Raw genomic sequence first — 25352 nt, forward strand, 5'->3', positions numbered from 1 at the left:
AAAAAGAGGTTACATAACTTCCTCATGGGGTTTGGTTCTGCTACGAACTGAGCACATCTGTGAGGTGCTGAGTGCCCTGAAGTCTGACTGAGAGTGCCCAGCACTTTGCAGAATCAAACCTGGTTGCAGAGGTGGGACTGAAACCCAGAAGTCCTGACTCCCTGTTTGCTGGTCTAAATAATCACCCTCTAAATAAGACAAAGAGACATTGCCTTCCATTACTGGTTTTAAAACAACCACACTCCCTAGCAAGTGAAAGAAACACATCAGAATCCATCAAAGCCGATAGAGGAGCTGGCAGAATTCAGAAGACAAAAAAAGGCTGTTTCCATTTTGAGAATTGAAGCGGTTCACCAGAATTAAAAGAAGGCTATTCCTTGGCCAATCAAAGAAAGTTAGATCATGTACTATAATTGCAGAGATCAGAGCTGAAAAAAACAGCTAGTGCTTATACTAATACAATTCATGCAGCTACACAAGTTATTGAAACCACAGAAAAATTCAAGAAAGCCATTTGGAGATGTTATTGAAAGGTTCATTTGTTTTTGTTCCACTGGTAAAGAACTGGAGGGCCTTTTAATATACTATCTGGGACCAAACCTTTTTTCGTAATATGACCTGACACAGCATAACTTGTGGCTTGGGAGAATGATCATTAATATTTGAAAGGAAGGTGTTTGTCCTTTGATTTGAGAAGTTTGTGGAGTTTCATTTAAGTGTCAGGTCAATTAGGCCTTGCCTCATGGCTCTCAACATTGACAAGCAACCTAATAATAATTTCACAATGTGCTGGTGTTTCCTAAGATATTTGAAGTCTTATTTTATCAACACTTTAAAAAAAAAGAGTGAAAAAGAAATGTTCCTTCCACTGTAATAGGGATTTAAAGGACCAGGTGAAAGAAAGCCATCAGTAATTGTGCATGAAGCGTGTGGGTTAGATACTATTCCACAGCATTGTCTGTAGCAATCGGCAGTGCGCTAAAATTTTGAGATTCCTGTACTATAATCCCAGCTCTGCCATCAACTCATTGTGTGCCTTCAGACAAGTCTCCATTTCTCCGCCTCAACTACTCAATCTGTATAATGGAGAAACTTACACCCTACTCCCCGGGGATGCTGTCAGGATTAATTAGTCTCTTGCATAGTCTAGGAAGAGCTATGTGAATGTTAAGAGCTATTTTTTATCCTTAGTAGTACTTCACGAGAGCTCTCTTTCATCAATCTTATAGGGGGATTTTCAAGGACATCTAAGGCATTCAATTACCACTGACAGTCAATGGCAGCTATGTACCTAACTTCCTGAGGTGCCTTTGGATACTCACTCTAGATTGTCAGTCTTCATCGTAGAAGTGTAGCTCCTAGCTTGCTGTCATTTGGCAGAGCAACGACATGCACTGCTTACCCTTGGAATCATCTCCTGTCGGTTTCTGAAGTCCTAGCTAGTTAGAAATCTGTCTGGTCTGAAACTGGCACAGAATCTCCTACTGGCTGCGGAATATCATTAACCCTTGAAGCGCACTTGTTCAAAGAGCATACATGTCGCGTGTTGAAAGGGCACCCAGGTAACTATAGCTACAGCTCTGCCTACGCATTTACTGTCTGCATATTGTATTTATCTCATTACTTTGTCAAACGCTTGAGATACCTAGAGTGCAAAGGTGCTGCGTAAAACCAAATCCTTTCAAATTGCTGCCTTTAACAGCAATGTGTGGAGCTTTGACAAAAAATATCACAGGCCAGACATGGGTTCCCTGGAATTTGGGGATGGGGGAGGCAAGGAAAGAGGAAGAGGTTAGCAGTGGAGGACTTCTCAGTTGGCGCTCCCCCTACAACAGGGGACAAGGATACGATTTTATTAAGAGTGGACTATCACCACCACCAAAGTACTTCTGACCCTTGACACATGTAATCCAGCAAAACAGAAGGATGTACAGTGAGCACCTCTGAACTGGTTTAGAACAGAAAAGCGTTGAAATAAAAGACACTCAGAACAAAGCTGGAGTTTCACTCACAGAACACCTGGATTTTTCTCTGCATTTTTTGTCAGTTCCCAGTAGCACCTGACAAAGCCTTTAAAACACAGCTTCATGAAGCTGTGGACCACAAACACAGGCCTCAACTTGGCCTCTGATTTTGCAGGCACAATTAACTCCAACCACACTTGTGTGGCTGCATTTAACTGCATGAGCAAACCGGATCTTGCCATGCAATCACTTGACTTGTAGGCACAGCTAGGAAAGTCCTATAGCAGGGCCTGCAGCTAGTTGCCGATGAAAAGATAAAGGGGCAGTTAACTGCAGCATCAAAGTCCTAAATTAGAGTCTGGCTCAAAATCAGGCCCATTGTAATATTATGGTATCAGCTGAAAACAGAAGTTACAGCATTATCTAATATGAGCTTGACCCCACAAAGTCAAGAGACTTCAGAAGGATAGTAGTTCATTAGCAATCTGAAACCTTCCCTATTCATATCTTTGTATTGCAGGGTAAAGGTTGCACTTTTGGGGGTGAAAGAAGGATTATTCTGCGGCAAATGGCACACGTGGTACGACTGCTAAATCATCTAACGTAGCCAGTCACATAATATGGGTAATCTCCCTCCCAATAAATAAATCAATGGTAACATTTTAAGGTTATTAAAGATTTAAAGCAGGAATCCTGTTTCAGAAAACAAGAGGGCTTTATGAGTGTGAACCTGACTAATTTCTCTTCAGCTTTAGTGCCATAGCTGTATTCCCAGCTTCTTCCTCACATTTCTTCCTCAGCTGTGTTCAGTCCATTAAACTAGCTCATAATTCTGAAGTAAGAGTAATGGACAAACGATTTTAAGAGCAGTTCTCTCCGTACTAATTATTATCCTCAGACACCAAGAACGTAACAGTAGTTGTGCCAGCTTGATCATGGAAGCCTCTGTACAGATTCACCCATTAACAAAACAGACCATTAATGGATTCTCCAGACAGCAGTGTCGTCCACACTATTTACACCAATAAACAGATACTTGACTGACATGAGAGTAAACAGCAAGTTCCCCACTAATGTACAGAGAGAAATCAGGTACAGGCAGAGCTCACATAAATCATCAAAACTCTGAAATGCATAAACCCACTAGATGTGAAGCGTCATTATCCAAATGCTCAGATCTAGGTCCTGGATATTTTCCTCTCCTTTCAGCCAGTAAAACCTTCCTGGAGATGCTTCTGTCTTTAAAGAGATTCTTTGCTGTGTGCAGCCAGTAATTTGTATATGGGGTGTGTGTTTGTGTGCATATAAAATTGATACCTCTGTCATGAAGACTCCTGAAGGATTTTGGCTTATGTATACACACCCCCTTATGTAGTTACCTGCAGGGATAGTCTGAGGAACTAAATACCAGTCCTTTGCACAAAAGATAAGCAGTCTCAATTACAGCATAAACCAGCCTCTAACTATTGGGAAGTTAGGAAATCTCTCCCATGGACAAGTTATGTCATAAATGCTTACTCTGAAAGAGCTGGTGCTGGTCACAGTCAGAGAAAGGATACTGGACTAGATGGACCATTGATCTGATCCAGTGCAGCATCTCCCACATGCTTATGGGATACAGAACTTATCACATGCCTGTTGCTTTGTGATGCATGTTTGGTTCTAGCTCACCTAATAGTTGAATATATCAGATAGTTTTTCACTTTGGTTCCCTCACATAGGGATCAATTCTCTCCACATCTACAGTGATGAGCTAGCGAGGGGGCAGGGAATGCCACAAAAGAAACAATTCTATGACACCCCGATTCTGGGGCTAGTTCTCCATTGGTCTCTGCTCTAAGCTATGCTGGCTGGCTGTTACACCAGACAGGGATCGCCAGAGCACAGCAGACTCGACTACACCCCTACATGAGAGGGACAAAGAAGGATAGCAGAGGTCTGGTGTAGCCAGCTCCATACCAGCTAAGGATTACTCTGCAATGGGACTGGGGAAGGGAGATCCTCAGTTATCTTATTAGGGCAACTTTCTGCCCTGTTTGTGCCCCTGGAGAAGCCCAGATGTGTTCCACTCCTGTACACCAACTTCCTGCTCACCTGTGTCATTCTGTGTATTTGTGGGTGTACAGATGAGACGAAATCAGGAAGTTTCCATTTTGGGGATCGGGGGACTGGAGGAAGAAGGGGTATAATTGGTGCAGGTAATAAGGCAGGAGGCTGATCTTAGTTTCCAGCAAAGTCTGCGGGGGGAAATCAATGTGCGCCTGTTGCAGACTTCAGTGTCCCACATAACATCAACGAGATAGATACAGAAATACAGAAAATAACTGATCTAATCTATACAAAGCTGTGTCCCCATCTGATTTCTTACCGCTATGCATAAGCAGACTGAGGTGTTCCTGGCCTAGCTAGTGACAAGGCCTCTCAGTCAGGGTACATCATAATAAGGATCCTGAGGCCTGAAAAGAGTGTTTGTACCATTGCCAGGACAAGGACCTGCTGCCATGCCTCCCAACCACCATCCCACAACAATGTTAAGACCCATTTTCTCTTAATCAAGATTCAAATCCCACCCAAAACATTTTTCAGAGATAGGTTTCACATTCTAACTCACCCGCACCACAAAAAAGAACAATGCAAGTTTGGGGAAACTTTAGGAGATAAGCAAAAGCCAAAGAAGAGATGAATGTCCTAACTATATGCATAGCGGCTGCCCAGTTCCGACTAGTTCTATATAAAACCCTTTCATAGAAGAGTGTGGTCCCTAATAATGTTTTTATTCTGGGGTATCTTTGCACAACCTCCATGGGTTACACTACAATAATACTAAGGACTAAACCTCACCAGCAGGCAATAATCATTTCAGGTTAAATTGAAGTTTCTCTGCTGATTAGTAAAGCTAACTGAAAATCAGCTCTCAGCAGTGAAATATCTATTAAAAATGTCCACTCTGTGAACCCTGTTGAGCCCTACAAATTGAAGCCATTTGGGAAGTTAACAGTGTTGGCAATGACCATCGTTACAAGACACTAAAAGGAACAGTGAGCTTTTTCTTATTATTACTTCTTGTTTCAGCTGACAGGACATGTTTGTTAAAAAAGTGTTTGTCTTAAGAAGAGACATCAAATTGGTCTGGGAAACACCAAACCTTTGCACTAAAACTGACCAATTAAAATAAATCCCAAAGAACTAAGATTATTCCATCACAATCCAACCTCATTCCCGATCTGGTTGATTCCTTCATATAAAAGTCTTCTTGGAGGTAGATTTTGACCTCCATGATAATCCACAAAGAAATGTGTCTCCATGCTAGTTTCATTTCTTAAAGAACAGTATTTCTGTTCGAAAGAAAATAAATGTGAATTGCATTTTTTTTTTCCTTTTGGAAACTTTTGAACGTGTGGAAAACCCTTAACAGAAATCCTAACTAGAACAAAATACTAGAACGCTACTCTCTGTAATAAACCTTATAATGCATTCTTGTCTGATTCACTGGGAGTTACCCAGCAAAACATTCCAAACTGAGATGATACGCTATTGCAATCTGTTTGCCCTTTGTGGCTCTGACAGTTAATCAACAAGTGATTTTTATCATGAAGTTTACTGTGCAACGGCAGGGGCATGTTAACACTAAAAAATTTTGGTACAGCTGAAAAAGCCTGCAGCCATAATGCCATTTGTCACCATACAGCCTACAGCCATACAGAACCACTCTGCTCCAGGTTGGATCTGCTTAGTACCAAGATGGAAGACCAGTGAAAACCTAGTTATTACAAGTAGCATTGTTTATATAGTATCAGGGGGTAGCCGTGTTAGTCTGGATCTGTAAAAGCAGCAAAGAGTCCTGTGGCACCTTACAGACTAACAGACTTATTGGAGCATGAGCTTTCGTGGGTGAATACCCACTTCGTCGGACGCATCCGACATGAAAGTTCATGCTCCAATAACTCTGTTAGTCTATAAGGCGCCACAGGACTCTTTGCATTGTTCATATAGTGGGTGCTGCTCTTCCACCGAGTCAGTACTAACAGCATAATATAAATTAGGAGTCATTACACTGCTAGAAGAGCCATCTTTTGCATGAAACATAAAACCAAGACCCTTACCAATCAAAACAGCCTGACACAAAGTCCACTGAGATCAATGGGAGTCTTTCCGTTGACTTCAAGGGGCTTTGGTACATGTTCAAAGCCATTAAGATCCTTTTGCAAGCACAGAGGTGTTAGCCTCCACGTCCTGGCCAAATTCTTGATGGGGAAGTTATGCGCTGCCCACCTAAATCCCCCCTGTAGATTTGGTTTGATTCAGTATGCCTCACTTCCTGTTTTAAACGACTGTGAAGGGTTGCACTGTGCTGTTAAAACACTGCCACATTCCGATCCCACAAGTGGCTGTATTTCAGTGGGTGAAGGGATTCCTAGATGCATTAAGTGCTTTGTGTTATCAGGTTCTATATAAATGCAAGCAATTATTTTGAAAAGGATAAAAGGTAGGAAATGACTGTGGCCTTTGCCTACAGGTTTATTCGTCTAACAGAAGGCTTTAGAAAGGTCAGAACATTCAACCTATGTTTTAGATCCAAAATCTAAATCATCAGAAGTTCACAATTCTTACAAAAAATAAAAAAAAAGACAAGACAAGCTCCTTCATAGGGCACTGACTGGATATAGTAACACACTGCAGGACTGCACTGGCCTAGGATGCGGCACTGAATAGAGAAAGAAAATTATTTGATCTAATGAGGCCTGGCAATTTTAGCAGTGCTCCTTCTGCACTAAAATAAGCACGTTAACGTTAATTGGCAAGCATAAGCACGGAGAAGTCCCATGACTGAGGAAATGGTAAACAAAAGATAATCTATCAAATTTAGCAGAAGGCACATTGTCAGGGCAGAAACGCAGCCAACTCCGTATAGGATGATTTGTACTGTTCTGTTTCCTTAATAATGATCTTACTGCAACCAGAGATTTAAAATATTCATCAGTTCTTTCCTACCAGGCCTGACTAAAAGCAGGCTTGCTGCATGTGCGTGTGTACCCACCCCCACATGCACACAGACACACATTAAGCAAAAACAAATCTGCTGAAATACTGTACACTCTGAACATGGGAAATTGTAATGGAAATTTGGTCACTCTTGACTACAAGTCAAACAGCCCTGCGAGGATATTTAATAAACACCATTCCATCCTCTATGCAGACAGACTCACATACCACTTTACCCAAAGGTGTGCTGTGAAACTACATCCAAAGAGTAATCCAGCTGCACCAAACAGGACTGAGTTATGCCGACCCATTAATGCACTTAAGGCCGGACTGAGATACCCTTACTCACAATGAGATTAGTACCTTATTTCATAAGTAGCCCTGTTGACTTCAGTGGGATTACTTATGGTATAAGGTACTATCCATCACAAGTAAAAGTACAGTCACATGCTTTTGATCACTGGAGTTGCATAATGATGCGTCTCTAAACCATGCCCTTAGTGACTTATGAAGACTAAAATATTTTAAATGCATGTTTTTAAATAGTTTTTATTTAATTTAGGTTTTGTTAAAATGACCTAAAGATAATCACACACACACACAGCGGGGTGGGGGAAGAAGAAGATCTCTTCCCTCCATGGATGTTGTTCACACTAGGAAGCTAGGGTAAAATGAACTAGCTGGAGAGAACAATGGCATATATCTTACTTTTACTATTAAATGTATTTGCTTTTAAAATAAACTTCATTCTTAATCAATAGGGATCCATGTATCAGAAATTCCTGGCACAAGGGCAATTTTTAGTCAATGGGTGGTGGGAACTGGAGTTGAAAAAGGATTAAATCTCTTTGCCCTTTCTTTTACAACCTCCCAGAAATTCCCTTCTCTCTGCGTCTCACATCCAGCAGAGCTTCACAGGAGCCCAGAATGCATTCATGTTTAATTTTCTTACAGAAAAGCAAAATAAGGAGCTTTCTTCCTGCCTGATTACTCAAAAACAGTCTCCAGTTGTGTGGGAACAAATCCGATTGAGAAAATTACATATCTAAATGCTATCAATTAATTGCAGAGACAGTCATCTTATGGTACAGTATTCTGCATGAAAAATTGGGTGGGAGCAGGGTCAGGGCCCTTAATAAAACAAATCAGGCCATAGATATTAAACAGACTCCCCCCATCACAAACCAAAACACCTCCCCAAGACTAAAAGCTGAATGGCATCCAGCCACCTCTGGACTAATACTGACAATGGAAGGGATGACTCTGCTGATTTAAATAACACAGTGCAAATCAGGAAGAAGGCCAAGTGCCAGTGCTGGCTGGAAACATTTCTAGCACTGAACATATTTGAAAAAGAGTTATTTCAAATAGTGGGAGAAATTGGCTTCTCTCCCCACCCTGGACATCTGATTTACAAAAGGCCTGATCTAAATCTCCATTTATCTCAATGGAAAGACTCCCTTTGACTTCTAAAGGGAGCTGGCTGGAACTTATTTATACGTAAATGAGATAATCTGGTGATGAAGTTGTTAAAGTTGGACTCTCGTTCCAGGCAGGGATCAAAATGTGGTTCAGATTACTGCTGAAATGGCTCCATCAGAATTTAGATTTGGAATATCAAGGGATTGATTCACCCTTGCATTACTCCATTGATTTCACTGTAGCCAGTATGGCAAATAAACTGGAGTAACATACTAATGAACATACTAACATATCCATCACTATATTATAAGGAATCAATTTATGTTATGCAGGCCATAAAATGAAGCAGAGGAAAATAAACGCACTTTCTGTTTATTCATCTGCCTCCTTTGTGAGCCCTTGCAGTACAGTCAGTCTCTGGATTAAAGCTGTAGGCTGTTTGCCCCAACCGGCCCCCCCTACAGATTCATAAAATATATTAGGGAGGGTCTCAAGCAACTAAGTCAGACTGAGATATGAACTTCTACAAACTTAGGGTGTTCAGATCTGGAGGTTTGTTTCAGGTCTATGTCTAAATTAATGACTGTTTACAAAAGTATATACAACGCACAGGATTTCAGATGCTTCAAGGGACACAGAAGCTATATGATAAACAGAGACACAAATACTCACATGGGGCATAGAACATGACAAGAGCATGCTTCTTCTTCTTTAAAGACTCTCTGAAGTCTTCTCCGGCTAGGTGGATAACATTTGTTAGCTTTTCTTCCCAAGCCAGTTCAGGTGGAGGTGGCGCTTGTGGGCTAGAGCAGAAGAAAAAATAATGGATCTCTTAGACCTTTTTAGAAGCATGCAAAGAGGTCTTGTGGCTCAGTCACCTATTGCTTTGAGGAAATGGTGGTAGAGGATCCTTATGGCTATTTGTGCAAAAGAAAAATGCACTTAGCATTTCCATTGCCAGGAAGGACAAGAGTTAATTTTCAGAAATCAGTAAAAATGTGATTTTGAACATGACTGGTTCAATATAGGAAAACCTTTTATAAGTCACAGAGTGGACTTTTGCTCTAGAACCATTTAAAATGACTGTGGGAATTTACAGTTCTGAAACAAAGATCAGGCTGAAATAAAGGTTTCCTGATTTGCTCTAGTCACACCAGCATGGTTGCATTTATAGGCGTGCATATAGAACGTTAGGGTACAGCAGGTGGAATCAAAAGGCAATTGACATACATCAATCACACCCACTAAAGCAAACCATGTACTGTGTATCACCATAATGTAAACTTGTTAAGTCTTTCAAGACCGTCTGGGAAATACAAAATTCTAAAAGTGAAATCAGGATACAATAATCAACACTAGCCCATTTTGGAGGGCAGGGAGTACATGAACTGCAATATTTGAATAAAGAGAATTTCATATATCAACTGTGATTGCATATAGTGTCCAGCTAATAGCAATCCTGTACACAGAGAGTATCCCTAGAAATCTCTTGTTATTCACTACCTCATGGACATGGCTCAGACTCATTCTGCTGTATCTTAAATAAGTGATTACTTATATAAAATCATCAGTGTGAAGGCATATTATCAAGACCTTCATTTGTCACTGCAGTATTAAATTACAGTTTTCACACTATCCTGTCATTTTGAAAGATACTGTTTTAAATACAGTCGGCTATGGATAAAACAAAAGAAAACTCAACATTTTAATTCCATTCAAGGTCATTCACTAGACACCAACCATATTTCCATCACTGCTGAGTTGCCCAGTTGCTAATAAAGGAATCAGGATACCGGGGAACCAGATCCTCAGTTGATGTAAACTGTCATAGTTCTACAGACTTCAATGGAGCTCTGACAATATATCCCAGCTCAACATCTGGCCTCTGAGTATTGCATTTGGCACTGCTTTGAGAGCGTCCAGTGATTACAGCAGGAAGAAGGAGTCTGTATTCCTCACGGTCACTGACTTTGTGTGTGAACGTGGCCAAATCACAATCTCACTGCCCCCCAGTGCACCCCAGTGTAAAACGTGTCTAATACTTACTTTCCACACAACACTGTTGTGAGACCAAATTAATCATTTGATGTAAGGCAGTTAGAGAGACTTACAAGCTCAACACAGTAAAAATGTCCAAGTATTATTAACCAAACTCTTCCATTAAAAAGCAAGGTTGGATGCCTCATTTCACAATTAGATGGTGAAAACGCAACAACTTCAACAAATAATCGCAAAATACAGATGAAAAAACTCTTTCTGTGGCACAATATAGCAAACAGAGTAAACATAAAGTTTCTGAAAAAACAAACTCTGTACCTCAAGAAAAACAATTCTTTATATTTTTCTTCCAAAACAGTGAATAGAGACAATTACATCAACAATTCTTCCCTCTTGGAGCTACATTCTTCTCAACGTGCATTCAACCTAAATCTGTACGTTTTACTGCAACTTGTAAGAAAGATGCCATTTTTGATGGTCAGAAATTACTTCAGAAAGAAAAAGGTACAGCTACAAGAATTTGGCTGCTAAACAAGGAAAACTACTGGCTAACAGACAGAGGGTTCAGCAAATTTGATCTTATTTGTTTGAGCCACTGTTATGCCCCCTCCCCAGAGAAAGGCTTAGGAGATATTTTAAAAATATTTATTTTGGGATAGAATTACCGGGACACATATTTAAAAAAAAAAACATAGCAAACAAAGGATTTTGTATATTAAAAAAATATAATGAACACCTCTGTGTGGCTTTCAGTACTTCCAATTTGTTTTTTTGTTAGTAAGGATTTAAGTATGAGATGAATCTCAGTTTAAGATTTACTTCTTCACAAAAGCAATCTTCTGTGGCTAATAGCCAGAAATCTGGATGAAATCTCCAACTCAAACAACTTACTTTTGCAGCCAGTCAACGATCTTCTTCTTAGTTCTGAGTTGCGGCAGAGTGTACTTCTCCTCTCCATCCTGAAAGTACTTCAACGTAGGGAACCCTGAGATGTGAAATCTTTCTGCCACAGCCTTGTTGACAGTAGCATCAACGGCTGCAAGGACACCAGGACTCTGAAACAGAGAAAGCTAACTGCAAACCACGGCATTATACTCACTCTTAGCCCAGAGATGGTACAGATTCAGAGGCACCCGTATTGGTTTAGACTCCACGTGCAAACTGCATGTATATTGAAAAACACAGCGGGCTCCAAATATCACTGTGAAGGGACGGATATGTTTTACCAGGTCATAAAACAGGGGTCGGCAACCTTTCAGAAGTAGTGTGCCGAGTCTTCATTTATTCACTCTAATTTAAGGTTCTGCATGTCAGTAATACATTTTAATGTTTTTAGAAGGTCTCTTCCTATAAGTCTATAATTAAACTATTATTTCTGTAAAGTAAATAAGGTTTTTTAAATGTTTAAGAAGCTTCATTTAAAACTGAATTAAAATGCAGAGCCTCCCGGACCGGTAGTCAGTCACTGAAAATCAGCTCGTGTGCCGCCTTTGGCACGCATGCCATAGGCTGCCTACCCCGTCATAGAGTCAAAGTTACACAAGACCTTGCAGCTCAGCCTGATGCACACAACCAGCTTCAGGAGCCTAGCTGAACACTGACCAGATGTATTATGGTCAGGGGAGGGGGGACAAATGGGAGGAATTCTCCCTTCCAGGCTGGGTGGCTGTGAAGCCATTCAGACAATGCTACTTCAGCCCAGTGGCTGCAGAGGCCATCCACATCCCTCATACGCCCTGGCCACAGGAGAGCTGAGGAGGAGGACCGGAGGACATATGCATCAGCAGATCCTCTGGTCCTGCCTCATCCCTGCCTGTGCAACCCAGACTCTGCCCTGTGCCAGGGCAGCCCACCTGCACAACTCTCTTCCCCACATCCAGCACAGTGGGACTGTCTTGGTTCTATTGCTATGCACAGCCACATGGGGAAGCAGGATTTTCCCTTTATCACGTAAATTATTAAACATAGGTGACCTTGATACACTCTCTACCTTTCAATTACCCACCCTCAGAACCCTCTCTCCACCTCGCCCTCCCTTTTGTCCAGTCCCACATCTCATCCTGGATACCCTACCACCAACTGAGAAGCAGCATGGAGCAAACTGAGCTCCTGATCCACACCCCTCACACTGAAATCTTCCTGTCTACCGTTGCTGAAAACTCCACTTTCCAACTCCCCTCCCCAGCCTGTCACTATGGTGCCATATGCTCCCCTCTCTTTTTCTCCTAACACACATGAAGTTATTTTTTCCCTTACAACATCGCTACAAACCTACCCTGTTGTCTCTGATCCTCCCACTAACTCACTGTCCATTCCTTGGTCAGTGCTTGCTTCCAGTACTGCAATCTTGCCTCTTCTATATGGCCTCCCATACCTCCTCCTGCACCCTTCCAATCGATACTGAATGCTGCTGATAAATTAACCACTCTAACCATGTCACTCCACTCTCTGAAGCCCTCCTCTGGCTTCTTCTCGCGTTCTGCATCAACTTCAAGCTCCCATCTCACTTTTAAGTGTCTGCATCATCTATCCTACATCTATTCCCCCACTTCCTCCTCTCCTCCCCCAGAAGAGTTCGTAAATGCCCCCTTTCATATTCTCCTCACATTCTCATCTTCATGCCTTCTCCCCTCAGGTCTTCCCCTGCAACTCCAATACACTCTTGTGCCAAATAATCACTCTTCATTCAGATTTCCTTAATTGACACTTTTCTTTGGGAGGGCTTGATGGGCTTCAGGGAAGGGAGCATTACTGAAAAAGGACCTACTGTACTTTGAGACAAGACCTTTGTCTCCTAGGCATTGAGTGTCTGAGCTGCAGTGACCATCTCTTCTGTTCCTGTATGGCCTGTGCCGTGCTGGTGCTGAATCAACAACAGTGATTCTCATCATCGCTGGGCCTAGGATTCTCTTCTTAGTTACACTGATGTACAGTGGAATGACACCAGTGTAAAATCAATGTATGCAAGACGAGAAACAAGCCCGTTAAATTTTTGCATCTACACCACAACCAAACCCCCCCCCACGTCGTCTTAATTTGCATTTAGCATGAGGCCTTTAATGAATGGGAAAATAAACATTTCCACTTTATATTTGGTTTTGATCATATTGTGTATAAATAAGGCCCAACAGCACAACATATAATCACTTGGCAATTTTGTTTTCGCTCAAGACAGAATGTTCTTGCTAACGCTTTGGCAAGGCTCATGCATTACCGATGAGACTGTACTTTGGAAGCACATCTCAGCAGGCCCTGTGGGAGGATGAGAACAGCTAAAATTGTGGCAGGGAGGGATGGAAAAGTCATTTTTATTACTTCTGGTATTTATCATGGATTATTTGAAAAGGGGGAAATAAAGGAAATTAGCTTACATCACTGGTTCCGTGCAGCATCTCTGCGGCCATCTCATACTCTGGCTTCATTTTCTTACAGTGCCCGCACCCTGCCAGAGAAAACCCAAATTAAACTCTACATTATGTAATGATATTGGCAGCTGGATTTAGAGCTTCACGAAAAACAAAGAATCACTCCGTGGTTAGTCATTGCCGCATCCCGCCACTGTCAATGTCCAGAACCATGTAGTGGAGATTTACTTGAATTCAGAACATGTTTTATTTGTAAAGCTTCAGTAACATTTCGGATCATTTCCAAAACGGTCACTAGAATTTAACTTGTTTAAACAAATGCAATGGACACATTCTGCAGGATTCTGGAATGAATCAGAAGTACAGAACACACAGTATCTGTCTAGACACTGACACAAAATGTGGCCTTGGTCAAGTCACTCAAACTCTCTTGCCTCAATTTCCAAATTCTGATCGACTTAGAGAAATGATGTACCAGGGTAACTTCATCAATTTAAACTTGGGTTTATGCTGGTGCATCTTAAATTAGCAATTTAATTTGGATTACACTGCCGTGATACAAAGCCCACTTTAGACTGATGCAGCCGTTTTGCAGTAGGGGATTGCATCACCTTAATCACTTCCATGTCCTTACACCAATACATATATTCTTAATGAAGGCAAGGCCTGTAAAATGGAGAGAAAGGTACTTCCTGTGTGAAAAGCAACAAAGAGTCCTTAAAGACTAACAGATATATTGGAGCATAAGCTTTCATGGGTGAAGACCCACTTCGTCAGACGCATGTAATGGAAATTTCCAGAGGCAGTATAAATATGCAGGCAAGAATCAGTCTGGAGATAATGAGGTTAGTTCAGTCAGGGAGGGTGAGGCCCTCCTCTAGCAGCTGAGGTGTGAACACCAAGGGAAGTGTGAAGTTATTATTTATTATTTTATCCTTGGAGCTCCTAGGAGCACTGCTCATGGACCCAGGACCCCGTTCTGCTAAGTGCGGTACAAACATAGAACAGAGTTGGCCCACCATTTGTCAAGGGACAAGAGCTTGAAAGCACTAGAACTGGTTATCAACAGCTTCAAACAGGCAGAAACCCTGAAGGCGGTTAATGTACTGTGCTGCAACAGGGATGTATTGCATTTAGATACCTGGTGATGATCAGCCCTAGAGGTGCTTTTATTTTCCCCTAGGTTGCGGTCAGTCATGTTGTTCTCCTCCCTTGCTTGTTGCTGTATTAGGCACTCAAAGTCTCTGTCTTTACTGGGCTTTGAATACCATATCTGAAAACGGGGCTTGATGTCCGTTTCAGTGTGGCTCCGCCAAAAGCCGTTTTCTAGGCTGTGTAGACTGCACTGGGGCTATTTTTAAACCATTTTCACAGAGTCACTGAGACTAAGCAGGGCCAGATGAAGCTCAGTGGAAAGATTCTGGAAGAAAGAAAGTCAAAACCAGAGCAGTTATGGATCTATGCTTGCACAGAGCAGTTATGGATCTATGCTTGCACATGGTGTTAGAACCTGGCCAGACACCTGTGTTTGCACCCATAACTGATGGAACTGTGGTTACATTAGGTTCAAAGCCCATCACAGACAGGGCCTAAATTACAACATTATGGCATAACATCTATGAAACAACTAGGCACAGCCCCAACTGCTATAGGTGATACCAGGAGACACTTTTAATGTGAGTAAAACAAATAAAGTTTTAAAGCCATTAAATTGGCAGAATCAGGTTGGTCTTGGAACTGAAACGCCTTGCCTTGGGGAGCTACAAGACGAGCTTTTAAGTCAGAAGAGCAAAAGCCCTGAGCTTGGAATCAAATGTGATACACTAAGAGCACGGGCAGCTCCAGGCCCCAGCACGCCAAGCGTATGCTTGGGGCAGCAAGTCGCAGGGGGCGCTCTGCTGGTCGCCGTGACAGCAGCAGGCAGGTTGCCTTCGGTGGCATGCCTGCGGAGGGTCTGCTGGTCCTGCAGCTTCAGAGGACCTCCCACAGGAGTGCCTGCGGAGGGTCCGCTGGTCCGAAGGCAGCCTGCCTGCCGTGCTTGGGTGGAAAAAGAGCCACCCCTGACTAAGAGGTGAAATTCTATTCAGAAAAGCTGGAATAGCCTGAAGAGTTACTGTCTCAGCACTGCAGTCATTGCTCATCTCGTTTTTAAGAGTATGCAAAAAGCTTGTAAGATGATTTATTTGCCACTGCAGAAATCCTGCAGTCACATAGCTTTCTGGGAGGGATTGACAGTTCCCGCTGACATAGACTTGAATTGATTTATTTAACCTTTTTGGAGCACGGAACTTTATTCATTTTGTGTTATCCCATCCTGTAAATAAAGAAAACTTTGAATCACAGCTCAGATTGCTCGAGATGTTTACTCAGCAACCCCAGAGATGGGCAGTCTCTGATCAATTACTTGTTCATTTGGCTCCCCAATAAAAAGAGGGCTACAATGTAGGCTTGTCCAGCTTCTTGTTGACTGCTGATCAGCAAGCATGGGTTGCTATTAATTGCCACAAAGATCAATCCTTTTCCGCTGTATTTGTTAATTTATCTTAGTTCTCGCATGGCAGGGTAGGAAAAGGCAGATTAGGCATATCTTGTTTGGAAAACAAAAATGTAATTTGTAATTCAAGGAATTCATAGCCCTTTACACTGGTACAACTCCACCAACTTCAACAGCGTTAGCTCCCAATTTATACCCATGCAAGACAGAGGAGAATCAGGACCATGGTATTAAAACCTTTCAAATATAAGCCCAAAGTATCCCAAGAAACATCTCTCATGTCATGGGTAGAACAGGTAATAGGGTAGAACAATATTTTTGACTGCAGGATGGAAAGAGGCTACATTCCAGTTAGAGCTGTCAATTAATCACAGTTAACTCAAGCAATTAATGCAAAACAAATTAACTAGATTAAAAAGAATAGTCTCGATTAATCAGTTTTAATTGCATTGTCAAACAAACAATAATAGAATACTAATTTCAATGTATTATAAATATTTTTGGATTCTTTCTACATTTTTAAACATTGATTTCAGCTACAGCACAGAGTAAAAATGTACAGTGTTTACTTCATATTTTTATTACACAAAAGATACACAAAAGAAATCATTTTTAATTCATACAGTACTCATACAAGTACTGTAGTGCAATCTCTTTACTGTGAAAGTGCAACTTCCAAATGCAGAATTATTTTTAAGTAACTGCACTCAAAAATAAAAGCATGTAAAATTTTTGAACCTACAAGTCCACTCAGCCCTACTTCTTGTTCAGCCGATCACTAAGACAAACAAGTTTGTTTACATTTACGGGAGATAATGCTGCCCTCTTCTTATTTCCAATGTCACCTGAAAGTGAGAACAGGCATTTGTATAGCACTGTTGTAGCCAGCGTTGCAAGGTATTTACATGCCAGATATGCTAAATATTCATACGCCCCATCATGTTTTGGCCACCATTCCAGAGGACATGCTTCCATGCTGATGACTCTTGTTAAAAAAATAATGCGTTAAATTAAATTTGTGACCGAATTCCTTGGGGGAAAATTTAACATCTTCTTCTCCATGATTTTATCCACATTCTGCCATATATTTCATGTTATGGCAGTCTCAGATGATGACCCAGCAAATGTTGTTTGATTTGACACATTCACTGCAGATCTGACAAAATGCAAAGAAGATACCAATGTGAGATTTCTAAAGATACCTATAACACTTGACCCAAGGTTTAAGAGTCTGAAGTGCCTTCCAAAATCTGAAGAGGGACGAGGAGTTGAATATACTGTCAAAAATCTTATGAGAGCAACACTCTGATGCGGAAACTACAGAACCCAAACCAGAAAAAAGAATATCAACCTTCTGTAGGTGGCATCTGACTCAGACTATGAAAATGAAGGTGCATCAGTCCACACTGCTTTGGATTGTTGTTATCAAGCAGACCCCACCTGTCCTCACTTTCAGGTGACATTGTAAATCAGAAGAGGGCAGCATTATCTCCTATAAATGTAAACAAACTTGTTTGTCTTAGCAATTGACTGAACAAGAAGTAGGACTGAGTGGACTTGTAGAGGTTCTAAAGTTTTACAGTACTTGTATGAGGTGAATTAAAAATACTATTTCCTTTATCTTTTTGCAGTACATATATTTGTAATCAAAAATAATAATATCAAGCGAGCACTGTACACTTTGTATTCTGTGTTATATTTGAAAAATATTTGAAAATGTAGAAGAACATCCGACATATAATAAATTTAAATTGGCATTCTATTATTGTTTAGCAGTATAATTAAAACTGTGATTAATCGCAACAACTTAAAAAAAAATCTCGCTATCAATTGCAATTTTAAAAATTGACAGCCCTAATTCCAGTTAAACTAAGGCTACAAAAACCCTTTAGCTAAAGCTTTTACTATCATAAAGAGAAGCTACTCTGCCCATTTTTATGGGGAATTTACCTTTTCCTTTTATTTTGTGTGTTGCTGCCTGCCTAGTCCCTCCAAGAAGAGAAAAAGAAAGACTAAGTTAAGTCTGATATCAACATTGCAAATCAATCATCTCTCCTACAGTTACTTATTCTACCTTCCACTAACCTTGCGAGGATTGCTGTTAAGTTCTCATGGTCAATGAGAAAGCCATGACAATGAATTCCAAGGTCATTGCTTTCCTCTGACTGCCACATCATGCTGTTCAGCACAGTTTATATTTCCCTGAGTGCTAAGTTACTCTAGTTTGGATGCTTTCTATTGGAAAAATGAATGGGAAAAATAATAACAATTCTACAAGATGCCTTTAACCCAGATGCTATCATGTGCTGCATAAGATCTGCTGGGATTCTTGATGGAAGCCCACAGGTTTTATAGCAAACACCTCTGATGTGCACTCTGAGAAGATGCACTTTTGTATTAAACGTATATTGACATGAGGAGCCCTTAATAGCAAAAGACAAAGCAAGGAAAGTGACCTATACGGTCCCAGAAGAGGAAGACGGGTCACAATCAAGTGCAAGGATGTCTTGATGCCTGCTGCAAATATGCCTTTGTCGTCTCCCCTGGCTGGGGCTATTGGGACCATCTGACATACGGTAGAGAGTAGGACTGTAGATAAGTGAGAACAAGGATAATTGGGAGCCTCAGGGTATGTCTACACTGCAAAACAAACACACACACATCCCTGTGGCAGACAGTCTCAGTGCCTAGGTCAATTGACTGGGGCTCACACTACAGTGCTAAAAATAGTCCTGTCGACATTCCTGCTTGGCCTGGACTCTGGGCTCTCACACTTAGCAAGGGGGGAGGTGCTCGCAATCCCGTCTCCAGCCTGAGCAGAAACGTCTACGCTGCTGTTTTTAGCCCCATTGCACAAGCCCCGTGAGCCTGAGTCAGCTGACCCAGGCAATGAGATACACCACCATAGGGTTTATTTTTTGCAGTGTAGACGTACTCTTAGACTCACATCACAGGAAAAAGGAACTCCCGCGGAAGTGAAAGTTAGTGACTCTCATCCCGCAGCAGGAAAACCAGCCCTGGGCTCTGCAGATTTGCTGAATGATCTTCGGCAAATGACTTCACATCTCTGTGCCTCAGCTTCCTCCACTTATTCAATGGACATCTTACCTAGTCTGCAGGGCTTAAGAGAGGTGAAATGCTTTGAGCCACTGCAGTGAAATATGATACATAAAACAAGTATAAACTATTAATATTCCATACTGAAAAGAGAGGGGGATCTAAACTTTAAAAAAAGCTACAAAAAAATCAAGTACTGTACATACTGTGTAACGCAAGCCCCTCCTAATTGTTTTAAAATAACTGCATGAACAGAGTTCCAGTTTCCTTATTTATTTATAATTTATGTTCTCAACTGCCCTCAATAACCACGGAATAAACAGCTTCTTCCTCCAGTGCAGTTGCTAGTTAATCAGGAGTCAGAAGGCTCAATGACAACAGCCAGAATCATGTTGTTTAACGTCCTCTGTATCATTCCAAGGCAGAGAAAGCATAGGGACTGGGCATAAACTGCAAGAATCAGGAGACCAAAACCCCACTGTCGGGCAGCTAGGACTGTAACTTGGCACATCCCAAGTGCTAGCAGCTGGAACTGCTTTCAGATACAAAGCAGTTGAATGAGCGGGTGGGATGATATTAATTTGGAAGAGGTAGCAATATATTGACAAAGGGACAAGTTACAAAGAGACTTACATCACCAGTGAGCTACTAAATATTTCCATACTACCAAGGTTCTGCTCCAGTCCAGGAAACCACAGTTACAAACAGAACTGACAAGAAAGCTTGTAGGTACAGAAGGGAGCTTTTATCACAGACAGCAGGCTGGAGAATTTTGCAAACATATGCCTAGTTGGCGGCAGCTGTGAGGTCCACCTCTGAAGACGCCATTACCAACATTTCAGTCTTCTTGTGACAACGCAGGAACAGAGGACAGTGCTCTGTGAACTCTCTTCAAAAAAAGATAAAAGCACCTTAGAGCAGCGGTTCTCAAACTGTGGGTCAGGACCCCAAAGTGGTTTGTGACCCCATTTTAATCATTCGACTTGCTGGGATCCAGGACTGAAACTGAAGCCCAAGCTCCACCCCAATCGGGGTAGCGGGGCTTGTGCTGCAGACCCCTTTCACCCCACCTAGGGTGGCAGGGCTTGGGCTCCGATACCCCCCACTCAGGGGTCATATAGTAACTTTATTGTCAGAAGGGAGGGTCACAGTGCAATGAAGTTTGAGAACCCCTGCCTTAGAGCCTCAAGGGCCAGATCTTCTGCAGGTGTAAATCCATGTGCCTCTAGTGAAACCAAACGAGCCATGCCAATTACTCAATGCTTGGGGGAATTCTGTGCCACTGCACACGTGCAGAATTCATGTGTCCCACAGATTTTTTTTTCTCCACAGAAAACACATTCTTACTGCGAGGCACTGCAGTTACACCTTTTGCCCACCAGGGGCTGCTGTGGTGCCAGAACAGAACAGCCGGCTCACCACTGATAGGGGCTGCTTGGCGGGGTCTCACAGACTGGAGTTCAGAAGGGCTATTGAAGGGTATAGAATGAAGCAGGGGTGCAGAGCTACATGGTGGCTGAGTGGAGGTGCAGAGATGCATGGGGATGGGGGAAGATGGAAGGCTGAGTGGAGCTCTAGAGACACAGGGGGGAAGAGGAGGACAGGGACACATGGGAACCAGTGGAGGTGCAGGGACACATGGGGATGGGGAGTTGGGGGTGGCAGGACACCAGGGGGGTGGGGAGGGGGTGCAGGGACCATGGGGCAGCTGAGTGGGGCTACAGGTATATATGGGGACAGTGGGAAGGGGTGACTCAGTGGAGGTGCAGGGACACATGGGGATGGGGAGTTGGGGGTGGCAGGACACCAGGGGGGTGGGGAGGGGGTGCAAGGACACATGGGGCAGCTGAGTGGGGCTACAGGTATATATGGGGACAGTGGGAAAGGGTGACTCAGTGGGGGTGCAGGGACACATGAGGACAGGGCAGATATTCCTGACTGAGTGGGAGAGGCTAGGGGTCAGCCAAGGTTTGCATGGGGGAGGCTCCCCAACTCTCCCTTCACCCCCCAAAAACAGTTCCATATTTACACACACACACACACACACACACACACACACACACACACCTCCTCTCCAGGTTCTCTCCCAGGCTCCTTCCCAGCAATTACTTTCCTCTCTCTCTCTTCCATAACCCCTGACTCCCCCTTTGCACTGCTTCTGAGGGATACAGGAAATACAGTTCTGTGTTGTAGTTTAAATGAATTATTACTCCAGGCTCTGTATTAATTTGCCTAGTAAGGAATCTATTTGTCAAAAAACATTTCCTGTATCTTTTTGTTGTCTGTATTGTTACAGAAATACTTGCTGACAAATATTTTGACAAAAACTACAAAAAAACTGAAACTGGTGTGACTACATTGTGTTTTGACAAATAAAAATATGAAGAATTTTAAAATACTGAGCGCAGAATTTGTAATTTTTTGGTGCCAAATTCCCTCAGGAATAGACAATTCATGCCACCTGAGGATTTGGCCCCATGAAGCGATGGGACACATTGGCCCTGATTCACCACTGTGTTACTGCAGCTTTATACCGATGTAGCTCACCACTGTAACAATAACAATAATAATAATAACAGGAGATAAGTATATCTCCTAGAACTGGAAGGGACCTTGAAAGGTCATCGAGTCCAGCTCCCTGGCCTCACTAGCAGGACCAATTTTTGCCCCAGATCCTTAAGTGGCCCCCTCAAGAATTGAGCTCACAACCCTGGATTTAGCAAGTCAATGCTCAAACCACTGAGCTATCCCTCCTGGAGCCACCAATCCAGACAGAATATTTACGCTCCAGTGGGGCAACGATCTTGATTTTCATTGTGCTGGGTGCCAGGGCCATGATCTCCTTCTGCATTCTGTCAGCAATGCCAGGATACATGGTGCTTCCTCCAGACCGCACTGTGTTAGCATAGAGGTCCTTTTGGATATCTACGTACACTTCATGATGGAGTTGAAAGTAGTCTTGTGAATGCCACAAGACTCCATCTACAGGAAGGAGGACTGCAAGATGGCCTCTGGGCACCGGAACCTTTCTTTCTCAATAGTGATCACCTGACCATCAGGCAGCTCATAGCTCTTCTCCAGGGAGGAAGATGAAGCAGCCATGGCCATTTCCTGCTTGAAGTCCAAGGCGACAGAGCAGAGCTTCTCCTTGACGTCATGCACAATTTTCCTTTCAGCCATGGTGGTGAAGCTGTAGCCTCTCTCCGTCAGGATCTTCATGAGGTAGTCATTCATGTCATGGCCAGCCAAGTCCAGACGCAGGATGGCATGGGGCAGGGCGTAGCCCTCATAGATTGGGGATGGGGTCACCCACACAGTGCCAGAGTCCATGATGATACCTGTAGTACGCCCAGAGGCATACAGGAACAGCACAGCCTGGATAGCCACATACATAGCTGGGGTGTTGAAGGTCTCAAACATCATCTGCGTAAAACTGGAGTCATGCAGCATGGACTGAGGCCCACTGTTTGCTACGATGAAAATTGGAAGTATCTGAGGGCTAGGGAGGAGATTTTCAAAAAATACCTAAGTGACCTGGGAGCATAAATCCTACTAGCTCTCAGTGGGACTGGTACTTTGCAGCCACTTTGAAAGAACTGAGAATGCCACCCTACTCTTATCTGGATCTCTAGCACACTCCTTCCCACCATAGATAGCAGCATTTAGCAAGTGAAAAAAAGGGACAGCAGAATGGTTCAGACATCACACTGCAAAGGAGAATGATTGAATGAAGACATGAGCATATAATTCTATGCAATGAAACTATCTATTCTACCACTTGGCTGAACTGACCTGCAATGAAACATCTAAGTCACAATTATTAGCTGCAGGTTATCGGACAGAACAATCTCACCTTTAAAATAAAAATTAATCATGGATGCACTACAGAGATGGCAACGTTCATATTCCACAACAACTGCTGTAATTATCAGACTTATCTCCAAGTGGAGTAAAAAGTTTTCTACCTGTAAAGATCGGAGGTACCTGCATTTTAGCCTTCAGTTAATAATAGCATTACAAAGACCAAAACCTCAGTAGGGAACATGCTAAGCTTTACAGGTTACTGAATCGGATGGACAGCTAGTCTGTTGCAATACTGCAGGTCTTAACCCAACTTCACCAATGCGAGGATATGCCCAGTACTGCACTCTCTTCCCTCTTCCATACATACACGCCCTCCTACACAGTATACCCAACCCTGGGGTCTACAAAGCAAGAGAGCAGGAATGGAAACTGAATCTAGACCTTTTACATGGCAGTGTAGAGCTTTAACTAAAGATCATTTCTTCCCTCCCCCAAAATAAACAGCATTCTTATTTACTATATGTGACACTTGGGACCATTAAAAAGACACAAAATTACAAACAGTCTGTATTGCAGCAACTTGTTTTCAAAACCACTGCTAAAAACATATATATTTCTACCCCTGAAAACTTACAGTTCTGCCTACAGAAGACATGCAGAAAACCAATTATCCAACAACCAAGCTACTGCATAGGCAGTCTTACTGCTGCCCCCAGAATACAAATATCACTGCTTCTCCCTGGCACTTATTTACCGATTGTTTCTCTCAAGTTAAGGCTATATAAATATCACAATTTTGGTCACAGCCTCAGACACTGCTGTGTTGAAATGAGAGGCTGTCAAGAGAAGGCAGGTACACGACAAGCAAGAGATTGTCACCAACCTCTAGCTGATTGAGAATGAGCAATTTGTGATTTGCAGAACCCTAGAGACAAATTAAAATATGAATAAAGATTCTAAAGAATCATTTTATTAAATTCCTTCCACTGACAAGCTATTCGGGCAACATTAGCATTTATCAATATTCATTAGAACGTGCCATTTCTGCATTTCCCTATGGCTGCATACTACAAATATTTCTGTTAACCTAATGGGAAGAGAGAGGTTAGGTTACTCGCCCTGTGCAGTCAGTGCAGCTCTTAGCGATGTGTGTCCCTGTGGGTGCCCCACTTCATGTGCATATATGCCCCATATCCTGTCTATCAGATCAAGGCTATATGAGGCCATGTGGCCAAACCGTCCTCAGTTCCTTCTCCATCGCCAAGTCTCATAAGGAAACTCTGAAGCAGAGAGGAAGGAGGGCAGAGAGTGGAGCACTCATAGCGACACACAGCTCAGAGAACTACAGTTACTGCACAGGGTGAATAACCCCTCCTTCAAGTAGTGTCCTTGTGGGTGCTCCACTTCAAATGACCCCTGAACAGTATCCACATAAGGAGGAAGGAGCTGCGGAATCAAGTCCAAAAGAGAGGAAAGAATTGCATTGCCAACTGCCGCATCAGATCTAGAGGCTCAATCAAGGCGTAGTGCTCTATTAAGTTCTCAGCAACTGAAAACATGGGATTAGAATGGTATGCAACTCTGACTACGGCAACCACTGCGGCTTTGGCTTTAATTCCCTAAACTTGATATATCATTACCATCACTGCAGAAGGAGAGGAGATATAGTTGAACTAGAGGTCAAGAATTGGATTCCTCTTCCTCTTACAAGCATTACACTGTACCTGAAAGCACAAAAATCTTGCAGATAGCAGAAAGATTCACAACTGTTTTTAGAAAGGTGATCCACAAGTTCTGCTAAATGGACTTACGTTTAAAAAAACCAGGCTTGGATGATCACTGTATTCTGTGGAAGAAATCAGATAAAACTAGAAAGTTTTATTCAATGCTTCTGTCAGAAATCCTTTGTGCATTCACCCATTTTCACAGTTACAGCATCAGGGCTAAATTCACCCAGGGAAGATCCTGGCAAAAGGAAAACTCCCAAGTGGGAGGGGAGGTGCAGAAGGAGGTAAAAAATTCCACCCCATTGTTCAGGACAGCTCAATACAGAGGTGGTAGGGGGAGGAGAGATGGCTTAGTCAGAGCTCCTGCAGATCACATTCATAGTTTAAGCCAGAAGGGCGCATGATCATCATCTAGCCTGACCTCCTGCAGAACTCAGGCCATCTACTTTCACCAAGTGACTCCTGCAACAGGCTCAAAGCTTCCGGTTGACCTACATTTTTCTTCTCAATCTAATCTCAATTTAAAGCAACGGAAATC

The 25352-nt window shown here is 42.5% G+C and overlaps 2 protein-coding genes across 4 annotated transcripts in view; both read right to left on the minus strand.

Annotated features, from left to right (window-relative positions):
* Positions 1 to 25352, minus strand: part of PDIA5 (protein disulfide isomerase family A member 5) — a 129553-nt gene that overhangs the window by 19257 nt on the left and 84944 nt on the right. For all 3 annotated transcript variants that reach the window (XM_050917084.1, XM_050917086.1, XM_050917085.1), the window contains 3 exons: positions 13739 to 13809; positions 11259 to 11422; positions 9042 to 9172 (listed from right to left, as the gene is read on the minus strand). In XM_050917084.1, the coding sequence (XP_050773041.1) occupies positions 9042 to 9172; positions 11259 to 11422; positions 13739 to 13809 (366 nt within the window). The remainder of the gene's footprint in view (positions 1 to 9041; positions 9173 to 11258; positions 11423 to 13738; positions 13810 to 25352) is intronic.
* LOC127030524 (actin-like) lies at positions 22266 to 22706 on the minus strand. The gene has a single exon (XM_050917195.1). It carries the CDS (start codon positions 22704 to 22706, stop codon positions 22266 to 22268), a length of 441 nt encoding a protein of 146 aa, XP_050773152.1.

This window comes from Gopherus flavomarginatus, chromosome 10, assembly GCF_025201925.1.
Source record: "Gopherus flavomarginatus isolate rGopFla2 chromosome 10, rGopFla2.mat.asm, whole genome shotgun sequence".
NCBI lineage: Eukaryota > Metazoa > Chordata > Testudines > Testudinidae > Gopherus > Gopherus flavomarginatus.

What these genes read in the sequence shown, in the direction of transcription:
- LOC127030524 (XM_050917195.1), bottom strand. Translation starts at nt 22,706, where the DNA reads ATGATGTTTGAGACCTTCAACACCCCAGCTATGTATGTGGCTATCCAG.